Source organism: Chelmon rostratus, chromosome 10 (genome assembly GCF_017976325.1).
Source record: "Chelmon rostratus isolate fCheRos1 chromosome 10, fCheRos1.pri, whole genome shotgun sequence".
Lineage (NCBI taxonomy): Eukaryota > Metazoa > Chordata > Actinopteri > Chaetodontiformes > Chaetodontidae > Chelmon > Chelmon rostratus.
Genome location: NC_055667.1, coordinates 26959874 through 26979398, shown reverse-complemented (window position 1 = coordinate 26979398; position 19525 = coordinate 26959874). Strand labels below are relative to the sequence as shown.

The following is a 19525-nucleotide window of genomic DNA, read 5'->3' as shown; positions in this document are numbered from 1 at the left end:
CTGTATGTTCATCTCGCCCTTTCATCCTCCACCTGATACTCTCTCCTCTTTAGCGTCTCCTCTTTTCAGCCTCACATCCGTCCCCCCTCAAATCCCCAGAGGGAGAAAGACACACATGAGTTTGCAGAGGGACAAGTCAGAGAGAGGTTAAGCTCTCACTTAAAGGAAAATTCTCCTCTGTGCTGCCGTCTCATTACTCTTTTGCCTTTTCCTTCTTTACCTCCTCCGTTTCTCTCTTCGCTCCAGTAATGAAACATTGTTTTCAAATGTTCCCTCTGCCTTCTGTCTTTGTTCCTTACTTTATTGTACTCTTCATCCTTTTCATCCTTCCACGTCAACCCCATCGTCATTTCGGCTGACGATTATGAGCGTTTTCTCTGTTTCTTCCCCCTCAACACGAGGCTTCGTTAGCGACACATTCAAACACTCGTTCTTTTACTTCTCTCTCTCTCTTTTAAATGAAGGGATGTCTGAAATCACACACACACACACACACACACACACACACTCATACGGACGCTCTCTCAAGAGGACATCTCGACACGAGCATTTTGTCTGTCAATTGCAGACACGTCTCCTCTCTCTCCTTCACCCAGCGAAGTACAAAACACGAGGGAACAAAGAGAGAAAGATGAGAGGGAGGAAGAGGTGAAGGGAGGGAGAGACAGATGGTCATGTAGAGAGAGAGAGAGAGAGAGACAACGAGAGAGAAGGAAAATGTCAGATTTGATGTTATTGTCTGCATGTCAGGATTTCCAATCGACAGCCGGTTTGATTGACAGAAGGGGAAGGCAGAACAGAGCAAAAACAATAGAAGCTGCAGAGATGAGAGCTCAACCTCCACTGAGGCTGCACAAGCCTCTAAACGGGTTATTAGAATGAGAGAAATGCTGTTAATCTGCAATCACATACAAGTCCTGTGGTGGAATATCACAGCAAAAACTAACTTAGGTCAGACACGGTGCATTTAAAAGTGTGTGGACACCTGAACATCCCACCCAGATGTGACAGTTCAGCATCTCATTCCGAAACCAGAAGCGTTAATCTGCTGCTGTGAGCTCCACTCTTCTGGTTTCAGGCTTCCCATCATATTTCGGCACCTGGCTGCAGGGATTCGCTCCCGTTCAGATCATTAATGAGGCTCGGCACTGATGTTGGGTAATAAGGTCCTGCTCACGGTCGCTGTTCCAGTTTGTCCCGGAGGATGGGGGTCAGGTGAGGGCTCTGTGCGGGTGTGTCATGATGAAATAGTGAAGACTCTTCCCCAAACTTTGGCCACACACTAAAAGATCATTGTGTGTTATAGCCTTCAGATTTCTCCTCACTGGGGACTCTTAGCCATATAGTGTTTAATGTTCCTGTGGGATGACATGAGATAAAGCCTGAAGGATTTCTCAAAGTTTGGATGCAAACCAGTAGACATGTTTCAGACGTACAGCTATTTATGTTAATTATGCATCATCTACAATAATGTGTCAAGTCCTTACAGGAAACGTTGGAGATACGAGGGCGGATTCCATCCACTGAATGACGTAGCAGCCAGATTTTGAATCTCAGTCCCTTCTGTCAGTTTCATCTATAATATTCTCTAAACTATATACTATAAACACTCAGTGCTCTACTATATTAAAAATGTATGAAGCAGTGTCACCTTCATGATTAAAAATGACAAGTAGCAACGTGTAGTTGTGCAAGAGTGAGAGGATCATATAGACACACTGCTGCCTGTAGTATTCCTATAACACTTCTTTGATCATTCAGTAGCATAAGTGCTGCTGAAAATACACCCCCAGGTCACAGTTCGCCGACCATAACTGGAACTTCCCCTATTAAAAAGAACAAATCACAGACTGAGGAAAACCAGATGAAAACCAAGCCTTTTTTTCTAAATTCTGCAATTTAAATACGTTGGACTTATCTGCAAGAACACAAGCTGTTTTATATGTAGCGCAAACTGCGCCAAAAATGACCTAATTTGACTTGTAGCAAAGCTTTAGGTGACAGCAGTTGAGTTCTAATAGACAAACAGGACCAAAAAGACGGCCTCATTGGTGAAAAGGCAACATATCATCTGCTCTGTTCATGTCAAGTGTGGTATCTGCAGGACCAAATGTGTCCGAACGAGTGTATGTGCAAACCATCTTGAGTCAACTGATCTGGAAACAAAATAAATAATTCTTAATCCGTAAGACCATGAAGTCAGAAGTCTTTAAAAGTTCAGAGCAAATATCCCCCAAAACTTCTAACAGCTCAAGAGTCAAACCTGAGGCAAGAATTTCCTCTGAAGAGGTTTTCAAAGGCCTGATTCCTCAATGAAAGCTCAAAGAAAAGCTTTCTTATTAATTGACAATTCGAATGAAGGTACTTTTTAAATTAAAGCAAGAAAACTCGTGTTAACTGTGAGCTGACAGACTTTACACACTGCATCACATTTACTTCAGAGGCTCTGGATGATGAACGAGCTGCTGCATGTTTTTTCCCAGAACCGAAAGAAAGTGCTTAAAATTTAACTCGGCTTTCCTTTAAATGGACTTTTAAGCGTTTTCATTACTTTTCCATTTGATCAGACAGGAAATGAGAGAAGAAGAGGAGCTTCACTCTAATCCAAAAACATCAGGATGAATTCAAACACAACAAAAGTTGTAATGAATAAAACGTGATCTTATTTCATTTTTCCCCCTCCTGAAGAAAAAGCCTTGCAGCTGTGCTGGAGGAGAACAGAGAGCGGGCAAAGGCCCGGCGAGTCGAGTCCAGAGAGGAGGGAAACAGCAGCAGAACAGAGCCCAGGCTTTGAACTGTGGGTAGGTTTGTGATTGATTTATCAGGCCTGTTCCTTCAGAGCCTCATTCCTCACTACAAACAGGAGAGAGCGATCAGACGCGAGCGTAAATCACCAACACAAACACCAGGACGCTCAGTTCACATGACTGCAGGCTCAGACGGCTCTACTCGACTTGCGGGAAGTCTGTTCACCTTCAGTTTGGTGCCCCTAGCACCTTATACAACTTTTGCCATAATATGTTATATATTTTACGTTTCTGAGTCGCTGCCAGCATTTCTGATTTGTTCAGTGATTCAAACAGGTCTGTTAAGAGAAGCTTTGTGAACAGCATGTACGTCATGGATGGAGGTGTTTGGCCTCTGTGCAGACCAGTTCGAGTTCGGTACCGTCATCATGAAAGAGTTGAGGCTCTTCCCCAGACATCTGCGTTATAGCGTTCAAGATATAGCTTCACTGGGAATTTGCTCAAACCATGAAAAACAGCCCCAGACAAAAAGTCTAGAGCATGCACAGTGTGTCCACATACTTTTAGCCATACGAGTGTGCCATAACAAAAACGTGCTTCAGAATCAGAGCAGTTCAGTTCGGCCATGCATCACCTACAATATTATATCAAGTCTTTAACGGAAGAGCAGCAGGAGATTTAAGGCGGGATTAGCAAATGATCAAAATGCATCCACCTTGTCACTGTAAACACTCAATTCTATGCTACATTTTAGCTTATAGCCTCTGTAGAGTAGTGACGCCCTCATGAGCAAAGTGACAAGCAGCAACATGCAGTCGCAGAAGAGTGAGAGGATCATAGAGACACACTAGTGCCTGTAGTAGTAAAACCTTTCTAAAACTGTAATATGTTCTTCTAGCCTTTAGCACCTTATCCAACAATTACTATGTTTTATATATTTTTTATGTTTCTGAGTCATTGCCAGTGTTCATTGATTTAAACAGGTCTGTTAAGAGAAGCTTTGTCCCACCATATTTTACCCCTATCTGGATCTGACAGTCACAGTCTATTACATTCAGATCCAAACATGTTACTTTCAATAAAAACTGAAGAATCTCTGTGGACCCTCCATCTACAGTGAGATACAAGATTCATATCCTCAGGCTTCATTTGGGGCAGATGCATTCTGCTTTCTTTATTCTAAACTCTTACGCAGTCGTTATGCAAAATTAGATCACCGCTTTATTCATCTGTCTGAGGGTGTTCAGGCTGTTAAGAACATGCTTGAAGACTTGGGGGCCAAAGGCTGCATGTCGAGAAATGCTGCTGAATGTAGCTGGTAGTGTTACATCAGATCCCTCTCATGTTTCATTTGGGGAATGTGAGCTTATGCGTTCTAATAGATAGTTCAGGGATCCACAGGTTACGTTTAACAGGCTGCAGAACACTCAGTTATTTCTCAGTCTACTACGCTGTTAAAAAGAAGGACTCCGCAGGCCAAGAGCGATATGCAATTAGCCAGAAAATGCAGCCGAACGGTTCAAACTGTGATTCAGAGCAGCTGCTGTGAGGCTCATTGTGATGTTCAGATGGTACCTGTCTGAGCGAGACAGTGAATTAGCAGCAATGAAACGAACTGCAACTGTTTGTGTTGTATATGAATCTATACGTACATGCGCCCGAGGACATCTGGTCTAAATTAGTCTCCACGTTGCCTGCTGCATCTCTCACTGCTGTGATGTTTCCTCGCTGGATTTTACAGACAGCACCTATCAATCAGAGAGTGTGGGCGGGACAGTAATGTCCTCTTGATATTTCTGTTTGTGTGCTTTTAGTACCTGTATGTGTTTTTTTTTTTTATGCTTCAGCCTTGGTGGCCACCTGTGCTCACAATAATTATTAGACTTTAGAGAACTAGCAGCCACCATGATGTTTTCAAGCCAGTGTTGAAAGTAAACTCAGTATTGTTCTTCTTCTGGTGCTACATTTTGTGCTCAATTTCACTTTTTCTCATCTGAGTCTGGCAGCAGCTTTGAAAATTGTTTAAAAATATGACATTAAAAATCCAGTAATGAGTATTTGTCCCATTAACAATGGCTCAAATGATAATGTGTGATGTGAAAGATGCTGCATGTAGTGAAAAACCATCAACTCTGCTGTGTCGTTCAGCTATGGAGGTTTGTTTTTTTAGCTCATCCGACAAACAGCAGTCTGCTGTTTTAATCAAAACTCGTCTATTACACCCAGTCAAACGCGCTCAGCAACAGTTGGTAAAGAAAGAAACAATTAGCAGCTAAAGAGGCAAATGTTTTCCTCAGGAGATGGTGGAGACCAAACATGAGCTAAAATGTGAGTGACTCGTAATGAATGCTATTGGTTATTGCTATATAGGTTTTTGCTAACACACATGCAACAATAATCACATCATATTACTCAGTCAGACTTATCAGAGCTTTGCGAAATATCAAGAGTTGTGTGATATTAAACGGCATTTTGCACGTAGTTATGGTGATCAGTGCATCAACCCCCCTGTCTCCAGAGTGAGAGAGGCTGATGGGCAAAGATGTGCTGCTGCAGGAAGTAAATTTTCATTTAAAGAGACAGCAGGAGCATTAAACGGACCTTTATCATCTACTCTTATTCCTCAAAACAAGAATGGGTGAAAAAAATGTTTGAAGCATGAATACAGGGAAGTCTAATGACTTGTTTTTAGTTGCATAGCAACAGTGTTCCCACATGTTTAATCATTCGCATGCCAAATGTGCCATGTACTCGACATCCCATGTCAAAAACAAGCTGAAAACATCGATTGAAGAGCATGAAATGTATCACTTCCTGCATGTAAATGTTTATTATAAGTACGAACAAAATGAACCACAGCTGTGATCAGAGCAATCAGATGAGAAGCAACATGGAAACTGGGATAAAATGCTAGAAACCGTTTCTGAAATATGAAAGTGGAGCCTTAAATTTAAGTCTCAAGCTCTAAAATGGCCCATGTGCCGGAGCCTGGTCCTCACATTTGGAGGATTTTCTTCTCAAACGCACACATGCATGCACACGCGCACACACACACACACACACACACGTATAAAGGAAAATCCAGAGAGACAGATCAGAGAGTGTGTGAGTTCAGAGAGCTCAGAGAGAGAAAACTAGAATCCACAGCGATACAACTGTTCCTCTGGGCTTGGAACATAAAGTTCACACACTCGAGGAGAACGTGTCTGAATGTATTTGTATGAACCAAAGACCAAAAGAGAAGAAAAATCAGTGTGTCTGCGTGTGTGTTTGCACACCTGCAGGGTACATGCTAATAACATGCATCAGTGAAGCGCACACAGAGATAAACTAACAAACCCTGCGCAGGCCCGAGTCCATGTAGTGTCCCAGATTATACTACATCTAACGTATCTAGATATATCCGTCTATGTACATCCATCCCTCCATCGCCAGTTTTCTGTTCTTCATCTCCACTGAAACCGGGAGGAGAATGTCGAGGTTAAACATAAAACTGCTGCATCCCAAAACCAACTCCACAGACACGGAAAGAACGGAAAACGTCCTGCGGCCACGACTGAACTTCATGCATCAGTAACTCACTGACAGGATGTGTTTCACTGCCATTTAAGCTGATACTGCTGGTGGAGTCTGGATCGACCAATAAGACCAATAAGATGTTACTGATTAACTGACTTCTGGTTTATGTATTGCACAGGATTGTTCCCATAAGCCACATACTGCTGCACTCACGGCGTTGTGAGTTGTTATCATGCTTTAGTTTGTACAAATCAGCAGGAAACGGCAACGAGAAAGCCACAACAGTTCAAATACATCGAACGTACAACAGGAAGTAAACGCATCAGACGTACATTCAGTCTGTTACAAGTCCAAACTGTTCGGTTCAGCTCAGTACGAAGCTAAGCTCATCATGACTTGGTTATTGCTGTAACTATGACAAAGGTCCCATAACCTTAACCAAGCAGCAATTCTACCCCAATCCATGAACCTCTCCTGAACCTAACAAAGTCGCTCTTGTGCCTAAACTTAAAGTTATCAGAAGATGGTTTTTTATTGTGGATTCACTGCACAAATTATGTGTTTTCTTTGTTTAATTAGAGGACAGTTTGATTTAAACTGAGTGAACCTGCAGATTGTTGCTGCTGCATGTCTTCTGTCTCCCTCCTCTGCAGCTCTTTCTCAGGTTTCTGGCTTTGGTTTTTCCTGTTAAAGGGTTTTTCCTTATTGTAACTGAGGATCTGATGATAAAGGGTGTCGTGTGTTGCGCAGAGTGTAAAACCCCTTGAGACAAATTTGTGATATTGAGCTACACAAACGAATCTGACTTGACGTGCTCTGAAATGGATGCTCAAATTGGAGCCCATTGAGAGGGCGATAAAGTGATATTAAGATATCTGACCACCAACTGAACTGTTCAGGCACACGGGCCGGCAGCCAATCATCAGTGAGGATTCACACTTATCTACAATAATTGCGAAGGTTTGCAGCTGCACATGCAAAAGCAAATAGACGAGTGAAAGAAGCACGTAGGCAGCGTCGGGGGGGGGGGGGGGGGGGGGGGGGCAGCTACTTTCCCTCCGTCTGGCTGCTACTGACTCAAACCATAAAACCCTCCATTCACCAGCAGAAATGTTAAAATACAGGCTGCTTTTCCCAATCCATCAGCTGATAATGATCTAACTCAAATGGCAAACTGGAGATATTCTGACTGAGCAGTTAATTTGGAGCAAAGGGCTGTAAAACAAGATCAACTTTCCTGATCCCTGAGGAGAAACTAGGTCATTACTGCAGCTCCGAGACCGGGAGCAAGCCGCGAGGCGGTTCACTGTTCAAGAGGCTGAAACCTCTGCCGAGGATGTTTATACACCGAACTCTGCGGTCCAGCCAGTCCAGTCCGGATTCTGTGGATTCTATCGATCGATCGAAAATCCTTAAAAATGTTTGATTGCACAATGTTAGCGCGTCTGTCTGACACTGCTGCTGCTCAGTCTTCATGAGTTAACGGGGTGACGTCTTTAGTTTGATAAATCAACCACAGAAACAGGCTGCTAGGTCTCACTGCTGCTGACTGCGGTTTCAGGGGAGTCGCATGAGTTGAGTACAAAACAAAAAGCTGCTGATATGTTATGAAATGAGAATCAACAGTCAAAATGGGCATTTATTTCACAATGAATTAATTAGTGCGTAGGCTTCCGTTTGGAATTTAATCTATATTTGATTTATTTCTAGAGCATCACAATCTGCTGGTTTAAAGGGTTTAATGGCCACAGGTCTGGTTTTGGGACTGAAGAACCAGAATTATACACAAGCTTTGGTGCACATTAACGTGTGCATGCTTTCACTTTGTATCTGTGAATAAATTATCTAAACACAGTTGCATACTTTAATATGTGTGTAAACTCTGTGCGAGTGTGCACAGATTTGTTAATCTATAACTGAGGAGATAGACCAAACCTAAACCCAGCTTAATACAAACCCTAATCCTGCACTAACTACTGCTCTCTGTCGTCATGTCTCCACTAAAACATTTGGGTCTGGGGGTGTATAATCAGCAGATGCTACTGAATGTTCATATAGATATTATAGGAATACTACAGGCAGCAGTGTGTCTCTATGATCCTCTCGCTCCTCTGCAACTACATGGTGCTGCTTTACTTTACTCTATAGAATATACAGGCTACAATATAGTATAGAATTGAGTATTTATAATGTAGAGAATATTATGGAGCCAAGATGAAACTGACGAAGGAACTGAGAGAAAAAGGCGCAATTACAAATCCGTCTACTCCTTTAGCACCACGGACAGCAGCACGGATTTATCAATACGCAGCGCAGTTAGACCGCTGATATTTCAGAGCCATGGTCGGACTCATAGATTCTAACATACCTCACTCAGATAAAGGATCAATGAATCAGGCAGATCAGGTTCAAATATTCACCTGAACAAGCCCTCCGGCCCAGCACTCTGTGCTTCCAGAGGATGGAGGTGGCTGGTTAACAAGTGTTGATGCCTTTAGCCGGCAACGTTTCGCCTACTGCATGTGCCCACCTGCAGGGAACATGCTAATAACACGCATCGCTGCGGCACACGCACTGACTGAGTGCATGCCCTACATACAGCACACACACACACACACACACAGACACGATGCGAGGATGATGAAGGTGGGATGAGAGGCATGTGTCAGACGTCTCAAACTTCCCTCCACCCACCACGCCGCCCCCACCCCACCTCTGTTGATTTTAGGCTAACAACTAAAAGCAAAAGCAGCGAGACATATAGCGTAAGCAGAGAAAGAGAGAGAGAGAGCAAGTGACAGAGACAGATACAGGAAATGCTACATCCCTTCACACACACACACACACACACACACATTGATTGACAGCTCCCTCAAGGGCTGTAGTGAATTATTCAGCACAGTCTGACGGACCGACAGACAGGAGAGCGTACAGAGAGACAGAACATCTGTCAGAAACACAGACTGAGGGGGAGACAGAAGGACAGTGAGACAGACAGTGAGACAGGCAGAGAGACAGACAGACAGACAGACAGGCAGGCAGCCAGGCAGACAGGCAGGCAGGCAGAAGGCTGTGGATCATCAAAACTCCCCCCCAGGCATATTTTTGTTCATAATCAATAACCCTATTGAATTTTACATAAACCTATGTGCATTCACGGTGCAGAAATTTTAAATTTTGAAATGCAGCGGGCTCCTTCACCTGCTGGTAGCCAACACGAGCTCAAAGACGCAAACATCGACAGCGGAGCAGCTCGTAGGTTAACACATCACAGTCAGTTACAAAGGCCGGCCAATCAGCCTTCAGCTATCAGTGACAGTGCGCCTCAGATGGATACGGCACACTGCCTGACAGACTGAATGCAGGGCACGCTGAACTCACCACAGGAGCCCAGACAGAGCTCATTTTTACCTTCCAGTGTTAATTTTATTATTTTACGTTCGTTTTTTGAATCACAAAGAAACACCACCATGTTCATACTTTCTTCTTCTTATATTTTCATTTTTAAACATTACAGCAACTTTTCACACCAACAGGAAGATGTGTTTTACTTTCCAGACTAAACTAATTGGTGCTGAAGTACAGAAATGCCAAAGGGGGAAAAAAAAAAAAGTTTTTTAATTCACAAAAATGAATGTCTGTATCCATCTTAAAAACACGTCTCAGACAGTCATTATCAATTAATCTGCTGCTCTTCTTTCATTAATCGATTATAATTCAGCGTATGAAATGACAAAACATAGTAAATCCTGTCTATCACAGTTTCTCAGACTTCATGTATTTGAATTGCTGTTCAGACAACAGTTCAAAGTTGATTAAAAATGGCTGAAGCCATTACTCAGTTTTCCAAATAGTTGAGGATTAAATTCTGTTTGGTGACTAATCAATAAATCTATCAATTGTTTCAGCTCCAAACCAGATAATTCTTCAGATCATGTTTCCATTATTCCATCCATTTAAAGATATCTTGGTATAAATACTGTTTCACTTTGGTTTGCTGGCGCCTAGAAGTGCCAGAATTTAGATTTGCCGCCGTAACAAAAGAGGAAATTCACATTGAGGGACCCTCAAAAGCTGAAATCCTCACAGGCAGATGTCTGATTCCAGCATTTCGATTTTACTTCACAGTCGCTCATTTGTTAAAGATTACGTCACATTTAATAATATTTGGAAAGTAGCTCCGACGTGTCTGAAAAACGCGGGGAAGATATTGACCGCAGAGACAAAAGGGACATTTTGTTCTTACGTTTGTCTTTCTACAGGTCTATCACTCTGTCCATCTGTCTGTCTGTGACTTTCATGACTCTCTCAGTCATTTCCCTGCAGGCTGTCGGATGCTGCAGGATCAGACCTTGAGCGCAAAAAAAAAAACCGCAAAGAAACCTCGTCGGCCCTGTCGGAGCTCGACTCTACCGAGAAATCCTCAGTAATTAAAGACATGAAGGATTTTTTTTTTTTTTTTTTTAAAGATCAGCTGTTATTTAGACTCTGGAAGTTTCACGTCTCATGATCCTGAACAAAAATCCTCTTTGCAGTTCATGATTGTTCTGATGATCTGTCGGCCTTTGTTTCGCAGCGCAGGGGAAAGAGGAGCAGGGTGACGGCAGCAAACGTCCCCGTTCAGACCTGAATGTCTGCCTCTGCAGCAACGCGGTTCATTGAATAAACCGACCGGTTTGTCAAGGTTTTGCTTCTATTAATTTCCTGCAGCGGCGTTCTGTTGTGACTTGAATGTGATACAAGGCTGCATTTAAACTCATAAACTGAAAGACACCAACCTCCCACTTCATGTTCCCACAGTCTGCTGCTGCGAGCTGCAGCTGGTTGTATCTCCTGACTCTGGACCAGCAGGATCTTCGCTTCACTGCAGGCGCTTCATGTTTCGTTTGGCAGCAGACGATGAAAAAACGGTGAGTTCGAGCCAAACAGCCGCTCAGGACCTAGACATTGTTGTTTCAACATGGTACAAACTCCCTCCTGTTCTCCTCAGGTGTGTCGCACCTGCAGCTAATCACCCGTCAGGAAACTCCCCCTCATTATGATGTCATCTCTGAACCCCCTAAAATTAGCTAAATAAAATACGCAGTTTCTCACTTTTGCTGCAGACTTTCTCATTGTGCAGCAGCTGTAACGATGCAGCATGAGCACAGACAGACATCAAACGGCAGCTTCTGCCATTGAAAGTGAACAAAGAGGAAATGAAATGTTTTAAAGAGACTTGAAATTTATTTTTATCTTCTTTATCTTGCTTTCGGTTCCATGTTTGGTTTTTTTTTGTGGCTGCGAGCAGCAAAATGCTTTGTTCACAAAGGAAAAACGAGGCGTTTCCTTTGCAGGATCATAACGAAGCAGATTATTCCTACTCTACATATAACTCAGCTCCCTCTATTCTAAACCTCCTCGGCGTTAACGTGAGGGGAGCTGGGACACGGTCCAAGAAGGATCGTAATCATAAATATCTGCCGACTGTCAATCAAGAGTTCAACCGTTCAGACGAACTGAAGCATCAGCAGAACGTCATCAAACCGACTCTTTTCTCACATGAGACTCAGTTTATCATGGAAGCCTTTGCAGTAGATCACAGATAAAGCAGTGCAGGGCTCAGTGAAAGGGGCTGCAAAGACAAACGGGGGCGATAAGAACAAGAATAAAGGATCAGGAGGACCACATGTCTGTGTTTGGCTCTGGCCTCCAAAAAACACCTGACAGAGGGGGGGAAGAAGCTCAGGGGTGAAAAAGTTATGTTTTACTCGTCGATAGATGCCAACATAGTACAAAGGTAAAAGATTTGACAGCAGGACCTGCAGACATTTTTCCTTTTAGTTTCATTTTTCCAACATGGCTGCCAACTGCTCGTTTCCCCGGGGAGCCACCACCTAAAGAGACACTGAGTGACAGCCCCCGAAATTAAAATGAAAAGTAAGAGCAATAATCACTGAGAGTCACTTCATTTATGAATGAACAGTGAAGCAACCCCCTCGAACACACACACACACACACACACACACACACACAGATTTGCATGATTCAGCATATTGAGCGACACTGAGGCTGCCAGTTACCTACTCGGGCTGATTAATAGCCACGGCCGGACGGACACGACTAACAGTCAGACCACCTGAGCTGAGTGACCATTTGGAACCGATTCAATTACTTCTCTCTGGGATTGATTGATCTGGTCTGGCACGGACAGGAACCAATTGGATTGTCCTAAAAACTGCAACGCTGGCCGACCATTGAAGAGCCGGCAGGACTGAAGATGATGCTTTATTGGTCCCTGCACCTGTCTGTCCATCTGTCCACGCTCTGTCCCCCTCACAGGCTTTCTGTGTGTCTACCTGACTGTTTGAAGACATTTCTTCCAAAACCTTTTCAATCAGGAAAAGAGGAACTGCTTTTTTTTTTATTTTCAAATACAGAGATAAATAAAAACAAAATGTATCCTCATAGTTTATAATATTAGCATGCTAACATTCGCTAATTAGCATTAAGCACAAAGAACAGATGATGGCAATGAGTCAAAATAATTTTAATATGCACTGTTGTGCAAGGTGCAAAAAAATTCTCGAAAGTAATTTAGTTACTTTATCAGTGATTGCATGTACAAGTAATTCGTTACTGGGGAGCATAACTTCTGCATTACTTTTAAATGTCTACTTCAATTCTCTTATTAATGCACACATTGCTATACTATTCAAGTGTTGCTGTTGCGCAGTGTGGGACAACCATCATAATTTGTCCTTCCCTGGAACCATTTTCACTGTAGCGATAGAAGTTACCAACACTCCCAACCACCAGGGGGCAGCAGCGACCAGCGTTCCTGCCTCTAAGCTAACCGGTCATCTTGGTTAGACAGTAAGATTTGTTAGCAGAGGACTGCATGATTATATTTGTCAAACCCAAGTTTCATTCATTTATATTAGAAACATTACAATCACTACGATGAAAAGCGAACTCACACTGCCTGAACTGTCTTGCGCCACCATGAGGTCGGAGGACAATATAACACAAACTGGAACAGGCTGCATTTGTCTGCTGTCCACTATTATCACTTAAGACAAAAGGAATGACTAACAAGCCCTTTAAAATTCCAATAATTGTAATTGTGTTATTTAATTAAAAGTGATTAGTCACATTTCTAATTATTGCCCAAAGTAATGGCGGTACAGAAACATGGTCATACAGCAGTAAAGAACTGGACATGTTGAAATGTTGACCTGATGAAAAGTAAAGAAAAATGTTTTCAGCCTTTTACATCTCTTCCTTTGCTAATGATTGTGTATGATACATACAACAGTGTAATCCTGAGTGTGCGTCACAGCCCAGCGCCGCTCCTGCAGGCTGGAGATCAAACGATACGGCTGCTGAAGAAAACTGCATCATTTCTGAGGACGAGCGGTTAAATGCTGGTGATACTGATGAGCTTAAAATGAGTTATTAGCCAAAACATTAAACATCAGCAATTAAACTGAGTACATTTGAGCCAGATAGCTGGTTTACTCATTTGTATTGATTAACAATAGAGGTTAATAAAGGTCACTTTAAATCTACAGTCAATTAGCAGTTTATTAGCTACATGTAGTGAAAGCAGTCTTATGCATTACAATAAATCCTCCCTTCCTCTGCCGTTGTCCAGGAAACTGCTCCAGAGGTGCTGATTCATTTTGGAAGACGCAGTTTGTGGTACCCATGAACTGAACTGTGTTAGACTCACAGGTGTCTCTGATATTTTGTCCACCCCATTTAAATCAATGAGGGTAAAAGCTCTCTGTATGATGCATTACAACTGAACAGCAGCACAAACTGCATCCTCCAAAATGATCATAAAGTTGAATCAACTCCTCTTTGAACAACACGACCTTCATGAAGGCAGGATTCACTGCAGGACTGTTGTGTTTGACTACGTCAGCTCTCGCTTGGTGAATGTAACTGACCGAGAGCCGAGTTCAGTCGAAAACCTTCAATTAATCCTCGTGCAGTTTATGCCGCTCCACAAGCTGAAATCACCTCTTGGGTGAACCGTCGCTCTCTCAATGTACTTCATCTGCTTCAGTTACACATTTCCTGCAATTCCCAGAATGCCTTTCAACAAGCCCCAGATAAAGAGATGCGACCTTGCTGCTTTTCAGCTGTGGATTTTAAGCGTAGATAGAGAAAGTGATACCAACAGCGGAGCGTGAAGAGTCTCCGGTCAGGAAAAGGTGAGCTGACCTTGATTCAAGCCTCAGCCTCGCTTCATACTGCAGTGCATTGTGGGCTTTGTCCTGCTCCTGTGCATGCTGTGATACTGTCTGTGCACCTCTTCTGAGGTGGATTTTCGCCTGCGATTGCTGAACATCACGGGAAAATGAGACTGACACCGGACCTTGATGTTTTAGATCACTGAGAGAAACCCTTTGCTGAAAACAAGATGTAAAACTGAGTGTAACCAGGAGAAGCTGCTGTTTCTCTGTCGGCGTTTACACAGATTATCCTTTAATGACTGACAGGGAGATGCAGGACAAAGAAGGAGAAAGATAAAAGTCAGCAAAAACAGGGATTTTTCCTTAATCCAATGATCTGAATTGTAAAAAAAAAAAAAAAAAAAAAAAAACAAGGGCTCAGTGGATGTTCGGCGAAGCCTTGTCACAGAAACTAATTTCATTTCAGTGGAGCTTTAATTTTTCAGTCAGATTCTAAATCAGAAAATGCACCAAAACCCTCGAAGATTTCTATGAAGAACTTGAAGTCTTCATATTAAAGGAGCTGGCTATGCAGCAAAGAAGGTGTTGCTCATCTTCTCTAAATGAATAAAGGTTAAACGGAGATTAAAGATGCATCCGGTACTTCTGTTTATCAGCTTTCCTAAAACTCGTTTACAGCACAGAGACTCTGGCACCAAGACAACAAATAACTCTTATAAAGAGATGGTTTTTCCAAGCTCATCTCCATGCACCACCTTTGGGATGAACCGGAACCCCGACTGTGAGCCAGACCTGATCACCCAGCAGCGGTGCTGGACCTCATCAGTGCTCTGGAAGCTGAATGCGAGCGAATCCCTGCAGCCAGGTTACAAAATCATGTAGAAGTCTGTTCAGGTCAGTGAGATGTTGTAGTCAAGTCGACAGGGGGGTCTCTGGTGTCCACATCAGACACTTTACAGATCCAATGACCCATCAGCCTCCACCCGATGACGACTTCACGATGTGTCAAACTGTTTTAAGTATCTGAACCAGTGACTGAAGCTGCTGTTTCTATGGTGAGGAAAGTGAAATATGATGGGATTGTAGTCAGTGACGGACCAGCAAGCAGCACAGAGGGCCAAATCATGAGCTGAACAGAGGTGAGAATCACAACAAGGTATCCAAATCCCCTGACAGCCGATTAATTACCAAGAAGAAACTGATCTATTTCCCTCAAAGTGAACTTTCTTTCAGCTCTTCGTCTTCCTCTCCATCATTGCGTCTCAGCATCTTCTCCTCCTGCTGCCACGATGCGAACTGGCTGGAGATACGAGCTTCCAGCCTCGAGAATGGAAATGCATTTCACGTGCAGGTTTCATACAGCAAGATCCGATTTGGTCGAACAAATCACGTTTGTCCAGACGTGAACTGAGAAAGCAGGAATCTTCTAGCCGTTCAGATCAGATCTGGATCTGGTGAAACTGAGCCAATCGAATCCGAGTCCCGCTGAACACTGTCCGACACTCCCGGCAGCAGCTATCACATTAAAACCAACTCATTCTCATTCTCCAGCTCTCAGCATCTTATTGTTGTTCATTAATGCAGTTCATTACTGAGGCTGCATGCAATTATACTCGTGTGAATGCTCTATTTCTGAGTTAGCTGATGCAGCATCATTAAAAAAAAAAAAAAATGGGTCTTTCTGTCTTCTCCTATCCTGACTCAGAGGTCAGAGGTCAGAGGTCAGCAGCGGGTGGTTCAGGGGCTTTTACTTAAACCCTGTCTGAGGGGTAGAAATCACTGCAATCACCACCAGGGTAGGTTCACGCGATCAATCCTTCCTTTGTTGTTTTAGTGTCTTTGAGCAGGACACGTGTCTATTTCTCGCTCCGGTGACCTTTAACCTTCCTGCTAAAAGAGTGAAGTACTCCTGTCAGATCATCAAATCATCATCTTTTTTTTCTAAAAGTTTCCACATTAACACGACAAGAACGAGGAGAAACAAGCTTCCTGCTGAACTGACCCCTGGAAACCATCCCATTCTGAAAAACACAGACGTTCAACTATTTCCTGTCGTCCCACTGCTGACGTCCAGTCCAGGTCCAGCTGACGTCTTTCTGTCTTTCTGCTGGTCAGTTTCAGCTCTCCTGCCCGGCATCAGTAGCTGCTCCCGCAGCAGACGAGACCAGCTGCCCTGCTGTCAGTCACATGTCGGCTCACCAAAACTCTTCAGTATTACAAGTGCAGCTGATGCTTATAACCTGGTGCATCGCTGCAATGTAAACGTGGCTATTCCAGACGTCTAGATTCATGCAAAAATGTGCAGAAAGACAACATGTTTCAGAGGTCATGTAGCTTGCATTTGTGGAAAAAATGCTCAAAATCTTTACCTAAGTAAAATAATTAATACCATAATGTAAAAATACTCCTTTAAGTAAAAGTCCTGCATTTAAAAACATACTTAAGTAGGAGTACAGAGGTATTATCAGCCATGGATCATGGTATAAGTACTTATTCTGCAGAAAATTAACCCCTATGACTGAATTATTTGACATTATTGGACTGTTGCATCAGTGTGTGCCCAACCTCGGGGTCAGGCCCCTCCAAAGTGTTACCAGACAAGTGGAGGGGGTCGTGACATCTGAGGAGTATAGAAGAGAAATGTCTCTGTGGTGGAACTCTTGACAAAACACTGTTTTTTGTGGGGTCACAAACCACAAACGCTGCAAACCACCAGTTTCATACTTTACTGTAACTGATTTTTAAGATATAAGATGTAAACTCTTCTTATTTTGAACCGGTAACTACAGCTGTCAGGTAAATGTAGTGGAGCAAAAAGCAGAGTACGTCCCTCTGAAAGGTGCCTGGAAATAAGCGTCATGAAAAGAAAAGACTCAAAATTCTACTTAAATACAGCACTTGAGTAAATGTATTTAGTTACTTTCCAACATTAGTATCTTGTACCATTAAACAAGTACATTTGACCTCCAATATAATCATGTTTTCTCTAAACTTATATGTTTTTCAGTGTTGTTATGAAGATTTTAGCAAACAACATTTAAGCACATGTATTATTTCCTCTCACTATGAACATTTGGGCTCCGCCTGGACTCGACCTGGACCCTCATTTGGAAACCAGTCACGCTGGACTGTGGTGGACTTAACTACAGCCGAGATGCTGCATTCAAACTCCATGCTTGTGATTACAGCGAACGTGTTCGTACATCAAGCTGAAGTTCTTATCTTATTTCTTACTGGATTTTCTTGTGATTTCACATCACATCTGTGACGAACTGACAAATTCATGACTCGTGAACCTGAAGCTGCTACTTGTGTTTAAAACATGCACATTTCTAGAGAGTTGTGGTGTTGTGAAACTTTCATATTCAACATGTTGTCTCACATTGAAGCATCAGGACACCGGTTTGGATGTGCTGCGGGTGGAATGCTCCTTTAAAGATTTGGCCCGTGCATCCTCTGTTTTCACATTTTATCTGTCTCACTGATGCTCGCATCCAAAAACTACATGAGTGTGGAGAGGAAAAAAAAAAAGATTTCAACATTCAGCAACATGACAAGCAGCCAGAGGAGCAGAGCAGCGGGATCTGAAGCACAGAGCCTTGATTATATTCCTGTCAACATGTCAGGACCATGACAGACAGAGGAACCAGGGACGGAATGTTAGAGCTCAGGCGACCATATGCAACCATCCAGATTCTGTCACAATCAGGACAAGAGGGGCAGACGGACGAAGCGGCTCGTGGGAGTTTTCCCTGTTTCTGACTCTCACTGCTGGAAGCGTGAAAGTGAAGGCTGCAAATTCAGCTGCGTGGAAAAAACAATCTCACTCTTTCTGCACATTTCTGTCACCAGCGGATGAGAAGGAAAGGTAATATTTCGGGGGATCGGCGCACACACATGCGTACGAACGGGCATGGACGCCCGCACACACGCAGACACACGTAACGAGCACGTACACACACACACACACACACAAACACACATCTCCGGAGCAGGATCGTGGTGGGGATGCGATGCTCACATGTGCACCGCGCATGTTAAACACACACCAGCACGCATGCACACACGCGCTCACGCACGCACGCACACCCCTCTTGTTCCCCCACACCATCCCCAGCGGTCTTACCTCCAGACTTGCCCCAGCTGCAGGACGTGAAGCACGGTTTGAAAGACCCACATGCAGACGGTGCAGCACCTCCGGGGGGCCCCGACTCTCCCTGCGGTCGCAGGAGGGGCAGAGGATGTGTAAACCGGGGTAGCGTTCGCGGCGTTCCCCGCCACCGCGCACCCACCGCGCTGGTCGCTGTCCTTGGTGCTTAAAGTGCTGTCGCCCGCCGTGGCCGCTCCGCCTGCCGCGCCTGCCGCCGCCGCGCCGGTTCCGCTGCCGCTCGCTGCTCCGTCCCCGCCGCTCAGATCCGAGTAGTCGTACACGAACCACCTGAAACTCAATACCTGGACGACGGCGGAGGGCACCACGACGAAGACGAGAGTCAAGCCGAACCACCAGTAGTCACCTCTCAGGTAGTAGTCGGCGGCCAGCCACAGGTCGGTCGCGGCGTCGGAGAAAAAGACGAGCAGGGCGCAGAGCACCCAGCAGCAGTCCAGCAGGGTGTAGGGCTTCCCGCCGGCGGCGCTGCAGCGGGGCCGGGCGGCGGGGTTCCCCGGCTCCGAGAGGCTCCTGGGCGTGTTGTCATCTTCCACAGACACCGCTGCTCCATCCGACTTAGCGGCCATGTTGGTTAGGATAGGAGAGAAAGACAGAGAAAGAGGTGGGGATACGGGAGAGAGAGCGAGCGGAGGGGAGGGGGCTGGCTGCGTGCAGGAGAGAGAGAGATTACATCATAACCAGCCTCATCATCAGCCAATTAACTGTGAGGCATCATAACTAAGAGCGCTTTTAACACCGTGACACCAGCGCGACGTTTTCACGCCTTTCAGCGAGCGGACGCATGATTCTGCGGACAGTTCGGACCTGCGGGCTTTTTACTTTGCGCTCCTTTCATTAAACCTGTCCCAGTCTCAGTCCCCGTCTCTGCAGCAGAATCTGCTGCACATGACAGGACTGTTATTGAAGTC

General features: G+C 44.2%; 1 protein-coding gene across 2 annotated transcripts in view; it reads right to left on the bottom strand.

Annotated features, from left to right (window-relative positions):
* LOC121613174 (XK-related protein 7-like) overlaps positions 1–19183 on the bottom strand; it is a 61807-nt gene extending 42624 nt beyond the window's left edge. For both annotated transcript variants that reach the window (XM_041946466.1, XM_041946467.1), the window contains exon 1: positions 18576–19183. In XM_041946466.1, the coding sequence (XP_041802400.1) occupies positions 18576–19183 (608 nt within the window). The remainder of the gene's footprint in view (positions 1–18575) is intronic.
* Positions 19184–19525: the final 342 nt, after the last annotated feature.